The 24,034-nt window shown below is 49.2% G+C and overlaps 1 protein-coding gene and 1 long non-coding RNA gene across 6 annotated transcripts; both read left to right on the top strand.

Moving 5' to 3' along the window:
• Positions 1 to 1,949: 1,949 nt before the first annotated feature.
• Positions 1,950 to 5,909, top strand: LOC123651722. Its single transcript, XR_006740589.1, has 3 exons — positions 1,950 to 2,334; positions 4,605 to 4,836; positions 5,094 to 5,909. It is a non-coding gene; the product is annotated as an uncharacterized LOC123651722 (long non-coding RNA).
• Positions 5,910 to 11,978: 6,069 nt separating this feature from the next.
• On the top strand, positions 11,979 to 24,011 carry YJU2B (YJU2 splicing factor homolog B). Of its 5 annotated transcripts, none has more exons than XM_036422840.2 (11): positions 11,979 to 12,080; positions 15,518 to 15,562; positions 16,764 to 16,817; positions 17,835 to 17,917; positions 18,268 to 18,323; positions 19,921 to 19,981; positions 20,761 to 20,903; positions 21,006 to 21,178; positions 23,052 to 23,190; positions 23,307 to 23,792; positions 23,853 to 24,011. In XM_036422840.2, exons 2-10 carry the CDS (start codon positions 15,560 to 15,562, stop codon positions 23,783 to 23,785), a joined length of 1,191 nt encoding a protein of 396 aa, XP_036278733.1. In that variant the 5' UTR covers positions 11,979 to 12,080; positions 15,518 to 15,559; the 3' UTR covers positions 23,786 to 23,792; positions 23,853 to 24,011. The 5 variants fall into 5 exon arrangements, with proteins under 5 accessions (XP_036278733.1, XP_045432014.1, XP_045432015.1 ...); XM_045576059.1 differs by adding an exon at positions 13,086 to 13,129 and having other exon boundaries at positions 12,023 to 12,080; positions 23,307 to 24,011; XM_045576058.1 differs by having other exon boundaries at positions 23,307 to 24,011.
• The last annotated feature ends 23 nt before the right edge of the window (positions 24,012 to 24,034 follow it).

Below are 24,034 nucleotides of genomic sequence, written 5' to 3'. Positions count from 1 at the left end.
ACTTTGGTTTCTAGTACGGGCTGTGTTTGCCCAGTTTGCAAACTGTTTACCTTAGTAAAGTTCTCTTCTCACCACACCCCAAACTGGGGGCTCCTGATGGCATTAAGTTTGTGGCAGTGACCATTTGTTTACAACATCTATCCACTGTGTTTGTTCAAAAAATTCAATGACCTAGTCCTTATCCTCAAGGGGCTTACAGCCTCTAACCATCTCAAAATCCACTCCCCTTATTCCTTTAGTAATACAACCCCTGAATTGTATCTGGACACATTGTCCCCCTAACTAGAAACTACATTTCCCAGGAACCCTGGCAGCCAGATGTGATCATGTGATTGGGGTTTAAGCAAATGTAAGAGCAATTTGAAAGTCATCTCCTTAAACACAAATCGACTCGTCCCAGCCTTCCTTCTCCCCCTTTCTTCCAGCTGAAACTTGGAAATGGAGGCAACCAAGCTCCTACCTTGTGTCTGAGGACAAACCAGGGAAGAGCCACAGGATGGGAGAGTCTGGGTTCCTGAATGACCTAATCCAGCCAAGAAAGAGGACTGATATCTGAGAGATCCTCCCTTCCCCCAGCTGGTGGGCGGAGTATGGCGTAACCTGCACCTGTGGCCTGGACATACCTGAGTACCTAACCCGCCACCTTATATGGACTACACATTGAACCACCAATCAGCACCTGCCAAATACCCTAAGCCCTTGTCCCTAAGTACCTGAGTGATTACCTATGTACCTTACATGGACCGTACATTAAGTCACCAATCAGCGTGTGCTGAGTATACTAAGCCCCCATTCCTCCCCACAATGTACAGGTTGCTGTTCCCCCCTTGCAGGTCCCTCTCCTCTAATAAAGCTTGTAGTCCTAGTTTTTGGCCTCTGTCTGACCTTCCAATATCCAACCATGATCTTTTAAAAAAAAATTTTTTTTTTAATAAATAAATAAGTAAATAAACACATATTTCATTGATTTTCTACAGAGAGGAAGGGAGAGGGACAGAGAGTTAGAAACATTGATGAGAGAGAAACATCCATCAGCTGCCTCCTGCACCCCCCCCCACCGGGGATGTGCCCGCAACCAAGGTACATTCTCTTGACCGGAATCAAACCTGGGACCCTTGAGTCCACAGGTGGACCCTCTATCCAAAGAGCCAAACCTGTCAGGGCCAACCATGACCCTCTTTATACCATGTGTAATTTTAACCGAAGACTTGGGTCCATACAAAGTCTGTGGCAGGAATGAAATGGAATGACACACTACAAAAGCTTGTTGCCCTGGCCGGTGTGGCTCGGTTGATTGAGCATTGTCCTGTGCACCAAAAAGCTACTATTCATAGTTCCATTCTAAGTCAGGGAACATGCCCTGGTTGTGGCTCAATCCCCAGCAGGGGCCGTGCAGGAGGTAGCTGATGGATGTTGTGCTCTCACATCCATGTTTCTCTCTTCTCCCTTCCTCTCTCTAAAAATCAATAAACTATTCTTAAAATATATATATATCTTGTGAGCATTCCATAAAACCCAAACCCAAGTAACTGTACAACTACAATGCACAGGAAGGCAGCTGCACACACAGAAACCCATGTAACTAGAAAACGGCACCCACTCTAATACACACGTGAGAAGGCGCCCAGTGTGCACACTGTGGAAAGCACAGCCTAGGCTAGACTTCAGCCCCGTCCCCATGCCCTTAGCCAGGTGAAACCTGCACAGTCAGTCATGCCTGAAGGTCCGTGTCTCAATGCAGGAACAAAAGTGGAGGGAGGAGTCGTGTAGCTAAATGAATTTTATATAAAGTGAATCGTTTCCAGGGCGTTGAGGAAAGTTTCTATTTAAAGAAATGCTGCTGTGAACTCCTTTCTGGAGAGGAATTAGTCACCGCTGAGTCATCGGTGCAAAATTCAGATTCCAGATTTGGTCTAAGATCTGAACAGAGACATCCGGTAGATACCGTTATAAATGGCGGAGGAATCAAAGGCAAAAGTAGCAAGAAAAGTGTGACTGCCCTTGGCTGGTTTGGCTCAATGGATAGAGTGCCTGCTGCAGACTGAGGGGGTCCCGGGTTCGATCCCAGCCAAGGGCACATGCCTGGGCTGCGGGCTGGATCCCCAGGAAGGGGCGTGCCCGAGGCAGTTGGCAGACTGCGAACAGTGTGGACTCTGGGGTGAGCGCTTGGGAGGCCTTCGTGGTGGGAGTGGTCGGAGGAGAGGGCCCCTGGACGGCGGAAGAGATGGTTATGGTTATCCTCCCTGTTTTGCCGGGAGGGGAAACCAAGGCCCAGAAGAATGAAGTGGCCCGCCCAAGGGCTCAGCTAAGGCCTGGCAGGACGAGAAGGACAAGGTGCCCACCTGGGGTAACCCACACCGGAGAATCTGGGGTGGGGTCAGCGTTTGTACCTTGTCAGGAGTGAGCCGGTTGTGTTTAAATTTGGGGAGTCGGGGTGGGGGATTAAGTTGTAAAGGAAGTGCCCAGACGGTGTGGCTCAGTGGTTGAGTGTCAGGGTTTGATTCCCTATCAGGGCACATGTCTGGGTTTCAGAGCTGGATCCCCATGCAGGGCGTGCAGAAGCAGCCAATCCATGACTATCCCTCATCATTGATGTTTCTATCTCTCTCCCTCTCCCTTCCTCCCTGAAATCAAGAAAAATATAGTTTCCAAAAAAAAATTAATGTTTCTCTCCACCTCTCCCTTCCACTCTCTAAACTGAAATTAATGGGGGGGGAAAAATCCTTGGGTGAGGGTTAACAACAACAAAAAAGATAAAACTGATAGTTTTCACTAAATAGATTTTGAATTTTTGAACCATTTTCCTGTGCCAGAAAGTACATACTATATTAATTAGCTTGCCATGGAGATTCTTAAAATAGGCAGATTTTCTGAAAACTGGTTGACCCAGTTGGATTATCTGAAATGGATGGTTATAAAGGACAGTTCAACTGAGTGAAGCAGGCATTGGCCAAGAATCCGGAAATCTGGGTTCCGTCCCTAGCTCTGCCATTACAATTCTGTGGCCTGGTCACTTAAGTGCTCTAGTCTCACTTGCTCCTCTGTCAAATGGGGATATTTTGCCGAAACCGGTTTGGCTCAGTGGATAGAGCGTCGGCCTGCAGACTGAAGGTCCCAGATTCCATTCCGGTCAAGGGCATGTACTTTGATTGCTGGCACATCCCCCAGTAGGGGGTGTGCAAGAGGCAGCTGATGGATGTTTCTGTCTATCCCTCTCTCTTCCTCTCTGTAAAAAATCAATAAAATATATATTTTTTTTAAATGAGGATATTTTTATTTCTCAGAACCTGGAAATGCTCGGTTTCTGATGACATACCTTCAAACCTCACCAGACATACTTAAGCTGCCCAGGCCCTTTCCCAGCTGCTCCTCCACTTCACTTCAAATGTATTTTGTTTTTGCCAAAGCCGGTTTGGCTCGGTGGATAGAGCGTCGGCCTGTGGACTCAAGGGTCCCAGGTTCGATTCCGGTCAGGGGCATGTGCCTTGGTTGCAGGCACGTCCCCGGTGGGGAGTATGCAGGAGAGAGCTGGTCGACATTTCTCTCTCATCGATGTTTCTAGCTCTCTGTCCCTCTACCTTCCTCTCTGTAAAAATATCAATAAAATATATATTTTTTTAAATAAAAATAAAATGTTTTTTAAAAATAGGCTGCTACTCTGGCCAGGTAGCTCAGTTGGTTGGAGTGTCATCCAATACAACAAAAGGTTTTGGATTCAATTCGTAGTCAGGGGATGTACGGGAGGCTGCCAATAGATGTTTCTCTCTCTCTCTCTTTCATCAATAAAACTTACCTTTGCCGAAACTGGTTCGGCTCAGTGGACAGAGCGTTGGCCTGTGGACTGAAAGGTCCCGGGTTCAATTCTGGTCAAGGGCATGTACCTGGGTTGTGGGCACGTCCCCAGTAGGGGGTGTGCAAGAGGCAGCTGATCAATGGTTCTCTCTCATCAATGTTTCTAACTCTCTATCCCTCTCCTTTCCTCTCTTTAAAAAAATCAATAAAAAATATTTTAAAAATAAAAAAATAAAAACTTATCTTTGAATAAGGGTTAAAAATAAATAAATAAATAAATAAATAAAAGGCTGCCCAGGATGACCCAACCTAACCCCCTATAATGTAATGTCAGAAGAGCAAAAACTGCCTGTTTTGTTCTCTGCTGCATCCCTGGTGCTTGGGACAATGCTAGACACCGCATAGCACTAAACAAGTAGGTGAGGATGGGTGAATGAATGAATGGTCCCTGGCAAATTTGGGCAAGAAGTAAGATCGGTCTAAATATTTTGCTTGAGGTTTAATATTATATTTGAAATGTCTAGAAAGTGTTGGTGTATTGGACATTTTCATTTCTTTCCCCCCCCCCCCCTTCTCATTTCGCACCCGATCCTATCCGTTCCCTTCACCAGTTTTCTCACCTGACTAGGCATCTTCTCTTTATCCGGGTCCGCTCTGAGCGAGCAGCACTTTTCTGGAAGGGGTTCCTCGTGACAATCAAGGGAATTGATTACATAGGGCCCGTGTGGGGTGGGCGTGGGACAGTTCTGTGGCCCTAAACCTGACTCCTGTGTGTCCCATTCCCACCGTGTTGCATTGTGGTCTTCCTCCAGAAGCTCGTTCCTATCCTTGTGGTTTGCTGTTTGGAAAATCACCTGAATGCAGGGGAGTCTGCACGGGTGGAGGCAGTGAAGAAGCGTCGTTTGGAACTGGAACGTCACACGTGGACGTGCTGAGGCTTTCTGCTGCTGGAGGGTCCGAGTTCTGTTTCTTAGCTTCTCCGTGTTTTTACCAGAATCCGTCTCAGACACGATGAAAGAAGAGCCTGTCTCTTAAAAACTGTCAGTAGTGCCGAAGCCGGTGTGGCTCAGTGGATAGAGCGTCGGTCTGCGGACTGAAAGGTCCCAGGTTCGATTCCGGTCAAGGGCGTGTACCTTTGTTGCGGACACATCCCCAGTGGGAGGTGTGCAGGAGGCAGCTGATCGATGTATCTCTCTCATCGATGTTTCTTACTCTCTGTCCCTCTTCCTTCCTCTCTGTAAAAAAAAAATCAATAAAATATGTGTGTATGTTTAAAAAACAAAACAAAAAAAAACTGTCAGCAGTACTCACTTATTTTGGACAACATCCTCCTTTAGGAGAAGGCCCATCAGTAGTAAAAATCAGTATTTGGTCCGAGGGTGGGTGATAAGGGTAGGGGGTTCCTCTACATTCCTTTGATAAAGGGTCTCCCAAAAAATGTATACACACTTTGAATGATTAGAAAGTCCGTGTTTATTAACATACAGTTCATTTTCAAAATTTAAAAGAGCCTACAGAAATGAATAATTTCCTCACCCATGCCAGTTTTCAAACTCATGGTCATTCTGGTCCAGGCTCTGCAAAGGAATCATAAACATCAAGAATCATTTTGTTCCGTATTTGTGCGCCCTCAATTCGTCTTCTGTTGCCAGTTTTGTACCATAAACTTTATGTAGCCCCATAAAAAAAAAAAAGCCCAGTGGCACTTTAGGATTAATTTTCTGTGTTCAGAGCTTAGTCTGGCTTCAAGCATTGTTTTGAATCAGTTAAACCTGAAAAGGACTAAAAATTAAGTGAGTTATCAGCTGTTAAAGTGTGTATGCATGTTGGGGGACACCCTATATTTCAACTGTCTGTATATAACCTAACTCTGAAATATTTTTTAAAAGATTTTAATTTGTCCAAATCATGGTCTTAAGGGTGATATTCTAGACACCATTTTGTTCTTTTATGTCATTTCTCCTACAGACAATGCTTACTATCATGAATTGGTGTAGTGACAACCTTGGTGTCCTAGATGTAGACCAAAAATTAAAAGCACTGCTGAAATCGGTTTGGCTCAATGGATAGAGTGTTGGCTTGGGGACTGAAGGGACCCGGGTTCGATTCCAGTCAAGGGCATGTACCTTGGTTGTGAGCACATCCCCGGTGGAGGGTGTGCAGGAGGCAGCTGGTCGATGTTTCTTTCTCATTTATGTTTCTGACTCTCTCTCCCTTCCTCTCTGTAAAAAAAATCAATAAAATAGCCGAAACCGATTTGGTTCAGTGGTAGAGCGTCCGTCTGCGGACTGAAAGGTCCCAGGTTCGATTCCAGTCAGGGGCATGTACATTGGTTGCAGGCACATCCCCAGTAGGGGGTGTCCAAGAGGCAACTGGTGGATGTTTCTCTCTATCGGTGTTTCTAGCTCTCTATCTCTCTCCCTTCCTTTCTGTAAAAAATCAATTAAAATATTTTTTTAAATCAATAAAATATATATTTTTTTTAATTTAAAAGTTCTGATCTTGCCCAGCCTGTGTGGCTCAGTGGTTGAGCATCGACCTATGAACGGGGTTGGGGAAGAAGGTGTCTGAAGTCTGAAGTTGGATTCCCTGTTGGGGCATATGCCAGGTTGCAGGCTCAATCCCCAGTGTGGGGCATGCAGGAGGCAGCCAATTAATGATTCTCATCATTGATGTTTCTGTCTCTCTCTCCCTCTCCATTCCTGTCTGAAATCAGTAAGTATATTTTTTAAAGTACTGATCTCGCCCTGGCCAGTGTGGCTCAGGTGGTTGGAGCCTCATCCCATACACTGAAAAGTTGCAGGTTTGATTCCCGGTCAGGGCAATACCCAGCAATGGGTTCCATCCCCCTTTGGGATGAGTGCAGCAGGCAACTGATCCATGTTTCACTGTCACATGGATGTTTCTCTCTCTCCCTCTCCCTTCCCTCTAAAAAAAAAAAAAAAAAAAAGTACTGAGCCAAAACCAGTATGGCTCAGTGAATAGAGCATCGGTTTGCAGACTGAGAGGTCCCAGGTTCAATTCCGGTCAAGGGCATGTACCTTGGTCGCAGACACATCCTCAGTGGGAGGTGTGCAGGAAGCAGCTGGTTGATTGGCTCCATAGTTTCGTAGTTTCTCTCTCATCCGTGTTTCTAGCTCTCTATCTCTCTCCCTTCTTCTCTGTAAAAAGTCAATAAAATATATTTAAAAAAAAAAAAAAAAAAGTACCAAGCCAAAATTGGTTTGGCTGAGTGGATAGAGCGTTGGCCTGCGAACTGAAGGATCCCAGGTTCGATTCTGATCAAGGGCATGTACTTTGGTCGCAGACACATCCCCAGTGGGGAGTGTGCAGGAGGCAGCTGGTCGATGTTTCTCTCTCATCAATGTTTCTAGCTCTCTATCCCTCTCCCTTCCTCTCTGTAAAAAATCAATAAAATATATATTTTTTAAAGTACTGATTTCATTTCAACTTTGATAAACATCATTTTATACAGTGGAAGGAAAAAAGCCTGTTTGCAACGCTAAAGACTCCTGATTCAACAGCCGCCAAATTTAGACTAAATACCAGTGATGCTAAGTGCCTTCCCAGGGTCATCCCCGGAAGCCTCCTCCTGCCACTCTGAGTGTTAAGTGTCATTATCTCCACCTTTGGGTGATGACACTGAGCCATACCGTAGTTAACAACTTGCTCCAGGTCACAAAACTAGGAAGTGATGCCCAGATTGAAACCTCTGAATGTGACGTTAAGAACTCTGTAACAACCACGAAGCAGATGCCCAAGGTTCACACACAGGGCCTCCCTGCACCGGATCCACATCTCCTTCGGGGCTGCTTTTATTCGGAGTCAGACTTGCAGTTTCTCTAAGAAAAAAAAAATTAATATTTTCAATCCTTGGACCAGGGCTCAGCAAACTGCTCAGCCCGATGCCTGCTTTTATTGGAAATACAGTTTTATTTGCACGCAGCCCGATCCACTCATGTACATAACGTCTATGACTGCTTTCATTCAATGTCAGAGCTGAGGAGTTGTGCAGAGCCATCTGGCCCCCAAGCATAAAATATTTACTATCCGGTCCTTTACAGAAAGCTAGCCAGCCCTGCCTTAGACTATAAGGCTGTAGGCCAGGACCAAAGCCTGTAGTAGCCAAACCCTGGCCTGTCTGCCTGTCTGCCTGTGACACTGCAGGACCCTTGCACGCACCATCCCCATGACCTTCAGATTGAGCTGGTAGAGGGACATCAGAGAGCCATGCAATAGACTCAAGTGTTTTGAGCACTCAGTGGTAAATAAAGGATAATTGTAACAGAGCCACCGAGAAAACAGGAAATGCTTTTGTCATGCCGTCTGTGTTGGCACCGTCATGCATTCCTGGCCTCCTCCCTCCAACCAGAAGCAGGAGCGCTTTGAGTTAGACTTCAAAAGCTTTTGGGAAACCGGAAATGTCAGGGGTTGTCTGGATGTCTCTGGTTCCTTACCTTTTCCCCAAATGTTAAGAACAGTTGGCTCCAAGAGATCGCCAGACCCTTCCTACGGAGCACCAGTCACCAGAAAAACAAGCAGTCGAGCCAGAAAGAGAAGCCAGCTGTTTCCCGGAATCCAGCTTTCCTAAACCCATAAAGCGGCAGTCCCCCTTTTAAAAGCCCTTTGAACTTGGCGTAATAAAAGCAGTGCTTGAGTTAAGCGTGTTATTATTCCTGTTGTTTGGAGGTAATATGCAGATGGCACTGAGCCTTCAAGGTGAAGACTTGTTCTCTTCCGTGTTCTCCCCGAAGCCACAAAGCACCCTGGGCCTCCTGGCTTCCAGATGCTCTTCCGTGACTGGGAAGGGAGGTGCCTTTTCTCCTTTAAAAAAAACTTTTTTATATATTTTATTGATTTTTTTTTTTTTTTTTTTTTTTTTTTTTTTTTTTTTTAACAGAGAGGAAGGGAGAGAGATAGAGATATAGAAAGGTCGATGGGAGAGAAACATCGACCAGCTGCTTCTTGCACACCCCCTACCGGGGATGTGCCTGCAACCAAGATACATGCCCTCGACTGGAATCGAACCCAGGACCTTTCAGTCCTCAGGCTGACACTCTACCACTGAGCCAAACCAGGTTTTGTTTTGTTTTTTAAATTTTTTAAAAATATATTTTATTAATTTATTTATTTATTTATTTTTACAGAGAGGAAGGGAGAGAGAGAGAGAGCTAGAAACTTTGATGAGAGAGACCTTTTCTCCTTTAACCCAGCCCCATCTTCTCCCTCTTTTGGAGACAGAGGCCAAATAAGTAGCTCTCACTCGCCTGCATTGGCTCGGAGTCCTTTTGCATCCCTATCCTTCTCTTGCTACGCATGCAACGCCTATCTCTAAACAGAAGTTCCCTTTCAAATGTTTGTCTCCCCAAAGACGTGAGTTCAGGATAAGCCAGGGGCAGCTGCTCAGGAGTGGAGATGTGGCACTGCACTTGGCTGACTTCGCGGGCCCTCTGCCCTCCTCCTCTGGAATCGCAGGATCCTGGTGAGGTCACCCAGGCTCCCTAAGCGTGTCGGTGCTCAGTGCCTGGCTCCTGGAGGAATGGCCCACGCGAGACCTGGACAAGTGTCCTGGTGCCCCGGCCAAGTCCGCTCTGCCTTCAGGGTGGCACCGTAAGCAGTATTTTCTAGAATCTATTGCATATCTGAGACACTGATAGATCCTCCCCTCCTCCAATTGATGGACAGACGTAAACTACACCTGCAGCCAGACGTTCCTGAGCACTGTCCCACCAATCAGCACCTGCCAAACACCCTAAGCCCCCAATTCCTAAGTCCCTAGGTCCCTAATCATAGGCCTTACATGAAACCACCAATCAGCATGTGCTGAGTGCCCTAAGCCCCGTCCCCTATCCTCCCCTTAAAAAGGGCATGAACCCCGGCCCTCGCTCTCTTCCGCTCTCTCTCTGGAAGCAGCCGGCAGTGGTACTCTTCTCTCCAATAAAGCCTGTGTCCTGGCATCCCGGTCTCCGGCCCCCTCTCTGTTTCCTCTTTCAGAAACCAAGTATTGTCTTGATCACATTGCCATCTTACAGAGGCAAATATATAGAGGGTCCCCCCAAAATGTAGACACACACTTTGAATAACTATAAAGGCAGTATTTTTATTAGAATGCATTTCATTTCTAAAACTGAGCTATCAGCTGTGTGTGTGTGTGTGTGTGTGTGTGTGTGTGTGTGTACATTTTGGGGGGATACCCTGTATAGGTCTGTAACTGAGTTTTCTGATTTGCTTTTGGTTGATTTGAAAATACATCAAGCAGATCGATTTCATTCTATGTTGATTTATAGCTTGAGGACGAAACTATTGCTGCATCACAAATTATGGCAAACTTAGTGGCTTACAGCAACCTAGGTTTCTCTCTGTTTCTGTGGGCCAGGGGTCTGGTTACAGCTTAACGAAATCCTCTTCATGGCTGTGATCAAGGTATAGGTCAGGGCTGTGTCTCACCGAAGGCTCGACTGGGGAAGGGTCTGCTTCCAAACTCATGGTTATTCGTAGAATTTCCTTTCGTTGCAGGCTCTCACACCGAGGGCCTCGGTTCCTCACTGGCTGTTGGCCGTGGGCTGCCCTCACTTCCTTTTCACAACATAGAAGCTGGCTTCATCACACCCAACAAGGAAGAGAGTCCCTAGCAAGATGAATACTACAATCTTAGGTATTTATGCACAGGTAATCATGTATATCCCATCACCTGACTATATTTTACTACTTAGAATGGAGTCCTGGGCCCTCACTCACGGGAGAGGATTACATAGGGACACCAGGAGGCAGGGATCTGGGGCATCATAGAATCTGTCTACTTCAGAAACCCTCTCCTCTGGCAGAAAAAATAAATTAGCAGTTGGATTTCTTTCCTCACATGCCACTGTCTTTGCCCTTTCTTCTCTCAAAAGGATGAAGAAAAGTTTGGGTTGCCTTAAAATGATCATCCACCTCGCTTTTCTTTGCTCCAACACAACTGTTAACTTAACCTGTTCCCATAAACATACATAGGATTGCTCTCCTAGTCAAGGTTATTTTGGTTGCAAGAAACAGAAACTTGCCCTGGCTAGTTTGGCTCAGTGGATAAAGTGTCAGCCTGCAGACTGAAAGGTCCAGGGTTCAATTCCGGTCAAGGGCACATATCCAGGTTGTGGGCTCGATCCCCATTTGGGGGTGTGCAGGAGGCAGCTGATCAGTGATTCTCTCTCGTCATTGATGTTTCTATCTCTCTCTCCTCTCCCTTCCACTCCAAAATCAATACAAATATATTTGAGAGAGAGAGAGAGAGAAACTGTTCAAACTAGCTTAGTCAAAGGAAGAGAATTTATTATAGGGATTTCTCCAGGGACCTAACAACAGAAAGTCCTCCATTCATTCTCATTCTCAGACCTTTAGAACGGAGCCTGGCATCAAATAATATAGTAGTGGTAGTACTGTCATCATTTCTCATACTGCCCTTGATAAATTGCCAGTTGATATATCTGCCTTATCAATGAGAAAAGGGTGTGTCCTTTACTCTCAGTCCCCACTGCCTGCCATATAGCACTCACCTAATTAACAGCTGTTCATTGCACAAATGAACAGATAGATTCTGTTAGGCCCTACAGGGCATAGAAGTAAATTCAAAAGCCTGGGCCCAAGGCACACACAGTGGGCTGGTCTGAAGGCCCACTTCTGTAAAAGGGCCAGATAGTACATTTTTAGGCTGTCTGGGCCACACACTCTGTTGCAAACATTCAACTCTGCCATTGCAGTGGGAAAGTGGCCCTAGGCAATAGGTAAATGAATGGACTTAGCTGTATTCCAGTAAAATTTTATGTATGGTTACTAAAATTTAAACTTCCTATTATTTTCACAGCATAAAATGCTATTCTTTTTCTTCCCCCCCGCCCCCAACCATTTACAAATGGAAAAACTCTCCTTAGCTCGTTAGCCGTTCAAAACCAGCGAGCTGGTTTGGTTTCGCATGTGCAGATTAGCCGTTGCCAAACGCTCGCTCCAAGGTTTCAGCCAAGGAGTTCGCGCTCCTGGGAGGGCGCCGGCACGGATGCTGGCTTCGGATTGGGCCAGGGACAGTGGGCGGGGCCGAAGGTGGGCGGCTTCCTGACTTGTACGTGGTGGGAAGGGGTAGTCCCGGATTGGTCCGCACCGGCGGCGGCTGTTCGGCATTCAGCCAATCAGCGCTGCGCTTCCACATCGCTCCGCCTCGCGCTAGCGTCTACGTCACGCGGGGAGTGCGCTACCTGTCTTGCGCGTCCGGCACCACTTCCGGGCACTGGCGCGGCGTGACGTCAGGAGGAGGGCAGGTAAGGGCTGGTAGGCGGAGGGGCGGCCAGGCTGGTAGGGGCCCGGGTAGTGGGGTGAGGTGGGGGTGTTAGGCTGCTACCTCACCCAATCTCGGAGGCGTCCTACTGACCGAGCTCGCCGGGAGGATGAGGGGGCGGAGCGGAGAGGCACGGTTCTGGGGTCGCGGGCCCGTTGTCCCGATCCCAGTCGTGACCCCGACCCAAATCCCGGGCGACGGCCTGACTCCAGACCCAGCCTTGGCCCATGTTATGCCTGAAGGGCCCCTTGGTTTACTACATCTAGAAAATGGAACCAGTAAGCCCCTGCCTCGCTTGGTCGTGGTGAAGATTTTGTAAAATAAACTCTTGGAAAACGGTGGGCATGAGAAACAATCACAACCACCAACGCGGTTAATTCGCCGTTAGGTGCTGTAGTGAGAACTTTAACTCATAGTCATAACCGCAACCTTATCAGGTTGATACTTCTTTTGTTTGTTTTTAATCTTTTTTTTTAATTTTTTGTGAAGTTTTTGGTCATTCATGTTGTAACAAATCTTTTTTTTAAGTTTATTGATTAAGCTATCACATATTTGTCCTCATTCCCCCATTTCCACCCCCAACCCCTCCCCATGTATGACTATCCTCCCTCTCCCTCTCCCCTCCTTGTCCATGACCACTGGTTAGGCTTATATGCATGCATACAAGTCCTTTGGTTGATCTCTCCCCCTTTCCCCCTCCCAGGTTGATACTTTGGTTAAACCCTATTTTATAGATGAGGAAACGGAGGCCCAAAGAAAGTGAGCAGCTTGTCCAAAGTCAGGCCCCTTGCAAGCAGCAGAGTCGGTATTGGAGTCGAAGTAGTACATCCTGGGCAAATACAGTCTATGTTTACTCTTGACACCAGGGATCAGAGATTCCCATCTATCCAGCCTGTTATAGTATTCACTGGGGTGTAAACCATGTTAAGACTCCTGGTTCCTGTAAACAGTACTTTGTGCACTTCCCACTGCGTTATTTCATCCACAGCAACCCCACAAGTCAGCCCTGTTGCCCTCATCCGCTCTTTACAGGTGAGGAAATATAATAATTCAGGGAAGCTCGGACACTGGGCAAGGCCACCCAGTGAGTGAGGAGTAAAGCTGAGATTCAAGCCCAGGGAACTGTGACCCCAAAACCTGGGTGAGCACTTAGCTATTTTGTTAGCAAAAACATCCAGGGGTTGCCGGAGCTGGTTTGGCTCAATGGATAGAGCATCAGCCTGCGAACTGAGAGGTCCTGGGTTCAATTCTGGTCAAGGGCATATACCTGAGTTGCGGGCACACCCCCAGTGGGGAGTGTGCAGGAGGCAGCTGATCAATGTTTCTCTCTCATCGATGTTTCTAACTATCCCTCTCCCTTCCTCTCTGTAAAAAAATCAATAAAATATTGTATATATATATATTTCTAAAAACATCCAGGGGCACTCTTTTTTTTTTCTTTTTTTTAAATATATTTTACAGAGAGGAAGGGAGAGGGATAGAGAGTTAGAAACATCGATAGAGAGAAACATCTATCAGCTGACTCCTACACAGCCCCCACTGGGGATGTGCCTGCAACCAATGTACATGCCCTTGACCAGAATCAAACCTGGGACCCCCCAGTCCGCAGGCCAATGCTCTGTCCACTGAGCCAAACTGGTCTCGGCCCAGGGGCACTCTTTACAGATGGAGGGCCCGAGACAGAGAGATGTTCGGGACAATGTCGGAGCAGTTTACATCCAGGGCTTTGCCTCCTGGTCCTGTCTCCCCATCAGCTTCTGACTCTGGCAAGTTACTTAGGTCCCCACGTCAGTTGGAAATAATAGTACAATACAGAGTAAATGAGGCAACAATGTCAGGCTCAGTGCAGCAACCGGCACACAGTGACCATTAGAAAGTGCACAACTAAAGTAGCAGCAACAATTAGACCACACTTCCTGACTAGCACAGGGAGCTGGCAGATGACACCCACAGGCCAAAACCAGCCTGATTTTGTACAACCTGCCGCCAGCCAAGAGAGATACTGACTTCTTAAATGATTGGGGGAAACTCAAAAATGAGAATACTTTGTAACAAGTGACAGTCATGTGAAACACACATTTCAGTTATCTTGGGGTACAGTACACCCATTCATTTACATCTTGTTCATAGCTACCGTATTTTCTGGCATATAAGATGACTGGGCGTATAAGACGACCCCCGGATATTTTTTTCCCCCCGCCTGGTTGACTTTTTTTCGTTTTTAAAAGTCGTCTTATACGCCGGAAAATACGGTACTTTCTGTGAACTGGCGCTGGGCAGAATGGAGTTATTGGGACACTGATAGTCTGGTCCGGAGAGCCAGCAGCATTTACTCTATGTTCCTTAACAGAAAATTTGCCAATCCCAATTCAAGACCTAAAAGTCTCTCCCCCAAAATGCAGGGTGTAGGTGGTGTCTAACCCCCAGTTTCAGGAGCCGCTGCATTTGATACCTGTGTCACCTGCCACTGATTCTTACGGAAATTTCAATCAGTTACCCATGGTTATTTGTCAGAACTTTTTTTTTAAGTTGTGTTGTTTTTTTTATCCTTACCCAAGGATATGTTTATTGACTTTAGAGAGAGAGGAAGGAGGAGAGAGAAAAACATCCATCAGTTGCCTACTGTACCTGCCCTGACCAGGGATCAGACCGGTAACATTTTGGTGTACATCCAGCTACCTGAGCCAGAGGCCAGGCCTTGTGTCAAAATTTATTAGAGGCCAGGTGCTAGAGGTATGGCAAGGTGAGATCTTGCAGAGGAGGCAAACTGTAGACAAGTAAACAGACACGGGGTGATGTGATGGGAACTCCAGGGGAGAAGTGACTCCAGCGAGGCCTCTGACAAAAGTGATGTTTGAGCTGAGGCCTGTGACAAAGCGCAGACAGCTCTCGGAGGAGCGCTCCAGGCAGTTGGCTTGCACCTGCTTAGCCTCTCAAGGCAGCCCGGAAGCAAGAGTGAGCACGAAGGAGAGGGGTGAGAGGCAGGCTTGGAGAGGGAGGCAGGGGTTCCATAGCCCACAGCCGGGGAGCTGAGGAGAGTACATGATTCTCAAAGCAATGGGAGTAACTGGAGGGGTTTAAGCAGGAGAGCGGTATTTTAGATTCATTTTTTTTAAAAGATCCTCCTAGCGCCTGAGGGCAGAGTGAGACCAGAGAGAGGTGACTACACTGGTGGAGGGGAGCGATGGCAGGGGCCACGGAGGGGTGAGAAGCTTTAGCTGTGAATATATGTTGGATGGCGAGTGGACAGGACACTAAACCAACAAGCGCTGCTCTTTGGACACCTGGGGGAAGGCTTTTCAGAGTCAACACCACCTTACCCAGCCCACAGCACCTTCTCAGGGAACCCGGCTCCCCAGGAGTGGGGCTGGTCTGATGGTCAGCACAGCACAGTCCGTCAGTGTCTTGTCCTCTTTTCAGATTGGCCACGTTGAGGGTGAGGACCAGTAGGCAGCTCCCAAGATGGTGAGTAGACTGGCTTGTGTTTCTTGGGGTTCTTTTCTAGTCCTCAGTCCCCCACAACAGCCCCTTCCTCCCCTAAAGCCCTTCCCTGTCCCTGAGCTCTAAGATGGCATTTTCAAACTCTGGATTCATCATCTTTGGGTGCCGTAGTTCTCAAACTTTGCTTCACATTAAAATCACCCCAGAAGCTTTTTTCTTCCTTTGACTTTTTTTTTTTTAATGAGGTGAAATTCTCATAACAAAATTAACCATTTTAAAGTGTATTATCCCAGGGCATTCATAATGTTGTGCAGCCATCATCTCTAAACTACCTCCAAAACATTTCCATCGCCCAAAGGAAACTCCTTCCCTATTAGCAATCACTCCTCCAGCCCCTAGCAACCACCAGTCTGCTCCGTGTCTCTATGGATTTGCCTGTTCAGGACATTTCATGTAAATGGGACCACCTGCCATTGGGCCTTTATATCTGGCCTCTTTCACTTAACGGAACGTCTTCAAGATACGCCCAGGATGTAGCATGTATCAGAGCTTCATTCCCTTTAATGGTTGAATTATATTACAATGAGCGAATGGACCACCTTTGGTTTATCCATTTATCCATGGATGGGCATTTGGGTTGTTACCACTTGTTGGCTGTTGGGAATAATGCTGCTGTGAACAAGGATTTGTTTAAACATGTTTTCCAGGTTGCTTTTTAAAAGCCCAGGGTTCAGGCGCCTCTCTCCAGAGCAGGTCCTCTCTCAGGAGTTTTCTGGGCGTGGACCCAGATAGCAGTATTTTAGAAACTCCTCAGGTGGCTGTAATGTGCAGCCAAGTGTGAGACCCACTACTTTGGTGGGTCATTCAGTCATCTCAGCAAGTGGCTGTCAGCCTTTAAAAGAGACTCCCCAGCCAGGGTAAGGTTCTTTCTGAAACCTGTGCCTCAGCTGAATTGCGAGCATGTCTGCCCTGTTGCACTGTTAAATGTGTCTTCCTGTAAGTCAGACCCCCCAAAATGCAAAAGCCATTGCTCTAGGAGAGTGGGACCCTCGTGGAATTTTCCATGGCAACAACAGTGGGTTTTCTCCCAGGTCACCAGCCCTCGATCAGACATGGAGCCCAGGGCCATCCTCAGTCTCCCTCATCCAAGCCCCGCCCATCAAGGCTGCACCACTAGGTCTCCTGCAGGACACTCTCTGAGTCATGTCTCTCTCCTGCTTTCCAGGGTGAAAGGAAAGGTGTAAACAAGTACTACCCTCCCGACTTCAACCCTGAAAAGGTAAGAGGCAGGCTTCCTTCCCACGTGCATGACTGCAGAGACCTCCCGGGGCAGGGTGAGGTCTGTGCCAGGGCATCCTCACCATCAGAGCCACCGCTGCAGGCGCATGGGCGACCCTGAGATCGCTCTGCCTTGCTCTTGTGGCCCGAGTCTTGGGGTAGTCTTCACCCCAGAGGAAAACATGGCTGTCGTCAGTGACCTGCTCTGCACTCAGCTTGGCGTATTTCCAGCAGAACTCAGGATGAGGTCAGGCACTCAGGCCCTGGGTCGGATCCCAGCCCCTCAGGTCTCCTCGTACCCTCCGCTGTTCCCTCTGCTTGGAATCTCTTCCTCCATTTGACTTTCCTTCTTTTAGGGCTCTACTCACACAGGGCCTCCCTGACCGTTGTCTCATTCTCTTTTTTCATTACCTAGTGATGTTTCTCTTCTAGCCCTGTAAGGGCTCCTTGACACATTATCTATTGAGATTGTCCAATTTCCCTTTAGAATATTCACTCCACTCAGGTAGAGATATTCCGTCTTGTTCACGGCTGTGTCCTCATACAACAGAGGCCGAGTAAGGTCTGCTGAGTGAGTCGGTGCGATCTGGCTGCATGGCCCCAGGCCCTTGGCTCAGCCTCTCTACACCACAGTTTTCCCATGTCAGAAAGGAAATAAACAGCCTGTCCTCAGAATCGCTGAGGGATTAAAATGAGGCAGCCACGTAAAATAGCCAGTAAACGTTTGCCAGTTCTCCCCACGACACTCAGAGGTAATTATAGAACCTAGACTCAGGAAGGCAGATGGTGAGGTTACTACCCAGGTCACACAGCTCTTCCAGCTCTAAAACGGGAGAGGAAAGATTCAAACTCATGTATTCATGAGCCCAACCGCACTGGCTTCACCACAACCTCTGCCTTCCGTTGTGCTGGTAATACTCCTGGAAGGCCGTAAGAAAGAGGCCTCTCTCAGCCTGTGCCAGAGAGCACGAGCTTTGCCCACTCAGCATTGCTAACCTCCTTCCTCCTCTCTGCACAGCATGGCTCGCTCAACCGATACCACAAGAGCCACCCGCTCCGGGAGCGGGCTCGGAAGCTGTCCCAGGGCATTCTCATCATCAGGTAAGGCCCGAGAACTCCTGCCCCTGTGCCACCTGCCCTCAGTCACAAGGAGAATTCAGCACTCCAGTGAGCCTAGTGCTGCAGGATCTTAATTCTGTTAAGCAGAGAGTCACTGTATCAGTCAGCTGTTGCCACATTACTAAACAATAAGCACATATTGCTCACAAGTCCAAGGCTCAGCTGAATGTCTCTGTTGGCCTTACTGTCCTGGCTATAGGAACATTTGTCAGCCATTTTTATCCCCTCTAAGTACGTGCCCTTTGCAGTGCGGCTGTGGCCAGAGTTGCAGGTGTGGAGTCTAAGGTGGAGCCCATGGACAAAAGCAAATAAGCTGTTTTCTGTTTGTGTAGATTCGAGATGCCGTATAACATCTGGTGTGATGGCTGCAAGAACCACATTGGCATGGGTGAGTTTCCACACTCCCCCTGCTCCCACCCAGCCCACCCCTATTCAGTCCCACAGACACTGAAGCCCATTAACCACCAGGGTCATCTCCATCAGGGACTGCCAGCCAGGAGTCTGGGAGGAGGTGGCACCCAAGTGCCTGGCGGGCTGCGGGTGCCTCATTGCAGAGTGGTGAGGAGGCCAGGCTTTGCGTGCATCTCCTAGCTGAGTGATCCTGGGCAAGTGATTGAGCCTCTGTGTGCCTCAGTTTACCCATCTGTAAAATGCAGGTGGTCTGAGTGTCCACCTGTGTGGCATGTAATGTATGTAGTGCACAGCCTGGCCTGCATGGTTCAGTGGTTGAGTGTCAACCTATGAACCAGGAGGTCATGGTTCGATTCCAAGTCAGGGCACATACCTAGGTTTTGGGCTCATTCCACAGTGGGGATGTGAAGAAGGCAGCTGATGAATGATTCTCTCTCATCATTGATGTTTATATCTCTCTCCCTTCCTCTTTGAAATGAATAAAATACATTTTAATAAATAAAAGTGTGAGTGCCCAGCACGTGGCATATGGAAGGGCTCATGAATTCAGTCTGCTGCTCTCACTGTCCTTGACTGTCGCCATTAGCATTTGGGCCTCTGACTGTGGCACGTGCACTGATGCATAGACAGACAGGCGTGGTCCAAGGTCTTGCTCAGCCGTGGTGAGGCCTTGGTCTGATGACTCAACTCTCCTGACTTTGTTTCCTCCTCTGGGATCCTCACGGCGCCTCCCTCAGCTCCCCACACACACCTGGCCAGGGGAGCAGCTCATGGAGCTGATGGCTCTCAGTGAGCGGATCCAGTTCTGGCAAAGGCTGTGGAAGTGCAGGAAGGGGTAGGCCAAGCCACCCGACTGCTGAGGAGGACAAGTGAGCCCTTGTGGTGTCTCCCTGATCAGAGCCAGCCAGGGCATCTGCCTCATAGGCCACCAGGCACTCAGGGACAAAACGTGGGGCTTGGCCTGCCACCACCACACATGGGTCACCCTCAGGGACATGACTGGAAGCAGGACCCATGAGAGGAAAAAACAGCTAAGCCACACCACTCGCCAGCCCAAGCTCTGTTTTTCTAGTTTAAGCATATTTCACTGATAAACAAGTTCATACAGAGTCAAGAATATCACCTAGCTAGCAAAATAATAAGAAATCTGAAAATTCTCTAGAAAAATAGTAAGTCCAGCCCTTCTCAAATGTTTGCTGAGCCAGGCCCTATTCTAAGCAATATGTGTCTTATTAGCTCCTGCAGTTTTCACAATAGCCCCGTACAGAAGGCATTATAATCATCCCTATTGCACAGATGTGGACACAGGCCCAGAAGGGTGAGCTTGCTGACCTGAGCTCACACAGCTGATAGGTGGTGGAATCAGGATTCATCCCAGACCCTCTGGCTCCTGCCTCCCCTTCTCTGTGGCTTGAGCACCTGTCACACAGCCTGAGCACAGCTCTCTGCTGCCTTGAATTTTAGTGCCTTCCTGGCGACCGCCTCCGCAGGGGCGCAGAATGCCACCCCTACCTGCCCCCGACCCAGGTGCGTGGGCTCCAGCCGCCTGAGCCTCCACTCCCCTTCTCCTCCAGGTGTTCGTTACAACGCGGAAAAGAAGAAGGTTGGCAATTACTACACGACCCCTGTCTACAGGTATAGCAGCCTGGCGGGTGTCTCAGGGACGTGTGGGCGGCCGCAGGGCGGATGGGCTGAAAAGGAGTCTTAAGGGGAGGGAAGCTGGGACCCTCTTCCTGATGGCCGTCACCTGTGTTCTGTCCAGAAAACCATCCTGGTGTGTCAATCAGTACATCCCTCTGTCTAGACCCCTCCATGGCTCCCACCTTCCTCAGAGTAAAAGCTCTCCCCATGGCCAAGACCCCTAACACCCTGCTCTATCCCGTCCCTGCTCTCACCTCCTCCCACACTTCCCCTCGCTCACTCTGCACCAGCCACTCGAGCTCCTCACTGTCCCTGTCTCTTACCTCTGTTCCTTCCCTTTGGTTTCTACTCCACCACCACCTCTCAAAGAGGACTTTTCTAAAGTGACAAGTACCACCCCACACTGCAGTTGCTTGTGTCTTTGTGGGCAACCTGGCCCCTGCTGGAGTGTCCATCCCTCCGAGTGTAGGTTGATTTGTTTCACTGCTACGTCCCTGGCAACCTGTGCCATGCCAGCCACAGACCAGCCTAGCTCAGGAGTGTTTGTTGAGTGAGTGAATAAGCAAATGAATGAATGAACAAACTCCAGGCAGAAGTTAGTTCTGGTATAATGGGACCATTTCTGTCTCGCCATGGCTATATCCCCAGGTATGGAACTTAGTAGATGCTCAGTAAACACTTGTTGAGTGATGGTCACAGGTAGAAGGAAGCAGGCAGGGGTCACATGGCAGCCTGGGGTGGCTGCAGTGTCCTGATTCCTGCCCACCTCCCAGATTCCGGATGAAATGCCACCTCTGCGTCAACTACATCGAGATGCAGACGGACCCTGCCAACTGTGACTATGTGATCGTGAGTGGTGCCCAGCGCAAGGAGGAGCGCTGGGACATGGAGGACAATGAGCAGGTGCTGACGACAGGTGAGCACCTCAGGCAGCCCAAAGCCACCCCTGCCTGACCCTGACCCTGACCCTGACCTGAGGTGGGCCCCAGAAGGCCCAGCCACATTCCCACCCTTGCAGAGCATGAGAAGAAGCAGAAGCTGGAGACAGATGCCATGTTCCGTCTGGAGCACGGGGAGGCCGACCGGAGCACACTCAAGAAGGCCCTCCCCACCCTGAGCCACATCCAGGAGGCCCAGAGCGCCTGGAAGGATGACTTCGCCCTCAACAGCATGCTGCGGAAGAGGTTCCGGGTGAGTGCCCGCCCAGGACCGGAAGCACAGGCAGGCGGGGGCACCTGGCATCGCTGACATGGCAAGTTAAGACCCAGGTCCAGCCCTGTCCCCATCACACACTAGCCACAGGCCTGTCATTTCATCCACTGAGCCTGATTTTCCACCTGCAGCATGAAGACCTCACAGCGCCCATGGGAGGCACCTAGCCCAGCGGCTATTTTTCAGCTCGTAGCGCCTTCCCCTGTGGGGACTGGGCTTCGCTTTCAGCAGATCTCAAGGGGTAAACGAGCCTCAAGCGAGGGCCCGGGTGCAGCCTGACCCTGCTGTGGTATCAGATGGAGGCCCAACAGGTTACTGACCAACTGGTCAACTCCTAACACGCATCCCATGGGCCCACTCAGCTGTCCCAAAACAAAATCCGTGGATTGTCAGCCTGCCCCAAAATAATTTCCAGCACAATCCTGCCATGTGCTGACTAGGAGAAAAAGAAAAATTTTTATTATTTATTATTTATAATAAAATATATGCAGTAATGCATATTTCAGTTTGTGGGCAAGAGAGCTGCACCTCACCTGTGTGGACAGCCACAAGGGCACGGGTACAAATGCCGGACACCGGGTACTGCCATCAGTGACCACAAGGGCTCCTGAAGTTGTGCCAAAACTGTTTGGTGGGGCTATGAAAACTAGTGCCCTGGCTGGGTAATCACCCATATAAATTGGGTTTTCACCCTTGCAGGGTCTGACAGGGCACTGTGAGAACCTCCTTCTCTCACTCTGTGGGGAAGACTGGGCCCCAGGACACTACAAATGGAGCCCAAGCAGGAGCACTAGGGCTAACCCCACAGGCCACAAGTTCCCTCACTCTCCTATAGCTCCCATCTCTTCCTGCTTCCTTTTCTGATCATTCTCTGGTCATCATTAGGAGTAAAATTACTAGTTTGTTTTTATTTATTTGAGAGAGAAGGAGAGAGAACAATTGATTTGTTGTTTCACTTATTTACGCATTCATTGGTTGAGTCTTGTATGTGCCCTAACTGGGGATTGAACCCTAAACCTTGGTGTATAGGGACTACACTAACCAACTGAGCTACCCAGCTAGGGCTGTAGCTTTCTTACTAATTACTTGTTACTAGAAGTGCTTCCCTGCAGCCAGGCCTGAGCTGTGTGTCCCCTGCCTTCTGGGCTTCTACACGTGGTAGAAGGACCCTCAAACATAACATCCCAGTGAGCTTACCTCAGCCCCTAACCTTCCCCACCCACATCCCCTCTTCCCAGCAGAGAAGTTACCTGTTTAACCTGGCTGGGTGGCCCAGTTGGTTCCTCACTCTTCCCAACAGCCCCAAGCACACTCTGTCTCAGGGCCTTGCACAGGCTCTTCCCTCCACTTTACAACGCTCTTCCACCAGGTTCCCGCATGGCCCCTCGCTCAGATCTTTTCTCGGATGTGATCTTCTCCAGAGACAGTCCCTGAGCCTCTTCTTCACCCTGTATCACATTTAAAGTTGAATCCCCTGGCCTCTTCCTACCCCTTTCCTGGCGTTCTTTTTCTCCCATCACTGTTGTCTCACTCACCCACTAGAATGTCAGTTCCACAAGGGCAAGGGTTTTTGTCTGCTCTCTGCTCCCAATGTCCAGAACAAGGCCTGGGACAAGATGGGTGTTATGTAAATATTTGCGGATTGAACGAGTGAAGAACCGATGGTACACATATTAATAACAATTGTGCCTCCCGTTTGTTAAGCAACTTTTGTGCCCCAGCCATAGTGTGAGGCTCTTTTCTCCCTCGAGCTTTGAGAGGAGGAAACAGACCTGGAGGTCTGGAGCAATGGTGTGAGTCAACAGGCATGGGAGAGACGCAGCTTTGACACCCACCTCACTTCCCCCAACAGGAAAAGAAGAAAGCGCTGCAGGAGGAGGAGGAGAGGGACCAGGCACTGCAGGCCAAGGCGAGCCTGGCCATCCCCCTGGTGCCTGAGACGGAGGATGACCGCAGGCTGGCCGCCTTGCTCAAGTTCCACACGCTGGACTGTGCGTGGGCTGAAGGGGCTGGTGGGATGGGGAGAGGTGGGGGGCCCGGCTCTGAATGGCAGACCCGGGCAGAGGGTGGCTTTGGACCTCTTTCCCCTCCTCTCCCTCTCCCCCAGCATATGAGGACAAGCAGAAACTCAAGCGGACAGAGATCATCAGCCGCTCCTGGTTCCCCTCGACCTCGGGGCCCAGCAACTGCAGCAAAGCGGGCAGCGTCCTGAAGAAGCTGGCCCAGAACCGGAAGTCTGCACCCGCTGGCTCCCCCATCACTGTGGGGGGGCTGGGCATTGTGCGAAGGCAGTCCCGGGAGACCTCGGAGAGCCCACAGCATGTCGCCAAGACCTCCAAGTCTGGGAAGCTACAGGGGTCAGAGGGCACCACCCAGGACTTGCCCGCATCCCCCCAAGACTGCTCTCAGGAGACAGCCAAGACCCCCAAGACAAAGGAACCTCAAGGGCAGAATGGGGGCTGTCAGGACAGGCCTCGGTCCTCACCAGGCACCTCCCAAGAGGCAGCCGACCCCCAGGACACACCACGCCCCTGCACCCTCAACTCTTCCCTCGTGGCTGACTACTCAGACTCGGAGAGTGAGTGATTTCGGGGACTGGACCCCCTCTGGAGGCTGAGGCATTCCCAGGAGATCCCTCAGAGACTGCAGCCTCACTGGACCACCAGCCTCCGAGACCTCAAACATCACCCCTTCCTCAGACCTCGCCTTCCTAGTGATGGAATTATTTATTTGGTCCCGAAGAGAGGGAGAGGGTGTGTGTGCCTTGTAGGACATCCCCTCCCCGCAGACTTATTAAAGCTCTGCTTCTTTGCCCTTGCCTCCGGTTACTAGATG

This window comes from Pipistrellus kuhlii, unplaced genomic scaffold, assembly GCF_014108245.1.
Source record: "Pipistrellus kuhlii isolate mPipKuh1 unplaced genomic scaffold, mPipKuh1.p scaffold_m20_p_73, whole genome shotgun sequence".
NCBI lineage: Eukaryota > Metazoa > Chordata > Mammalia > Chiroptera > Vespertilionidae > Pipistrellus > Pipistrellus kuhlii.
This window is presented reverse-complemented; position numbering and strand designations above follow the sequence as displayed.

Excerpts from the sequence above, each read along its gene's own strand:
- YJU2B (XM_036422840.2), top strand. Across the intron at positions 16,818-17,834 it reads CCGACTTCAACCCTGAAAAG|CATGGCTCGCTCAACCGATA; the intron begins GTAAGAGGCAGG and ends CTCTCTGCACAG. Across the intron at positions 21,179-23,051 it reads TGCTGCGGAAGAGGTTCCGG|GAAAAGAAGAAAGCGCTGCA; the intron begins GTGAGTGCCCGC and ends TTCCCCCAACAG.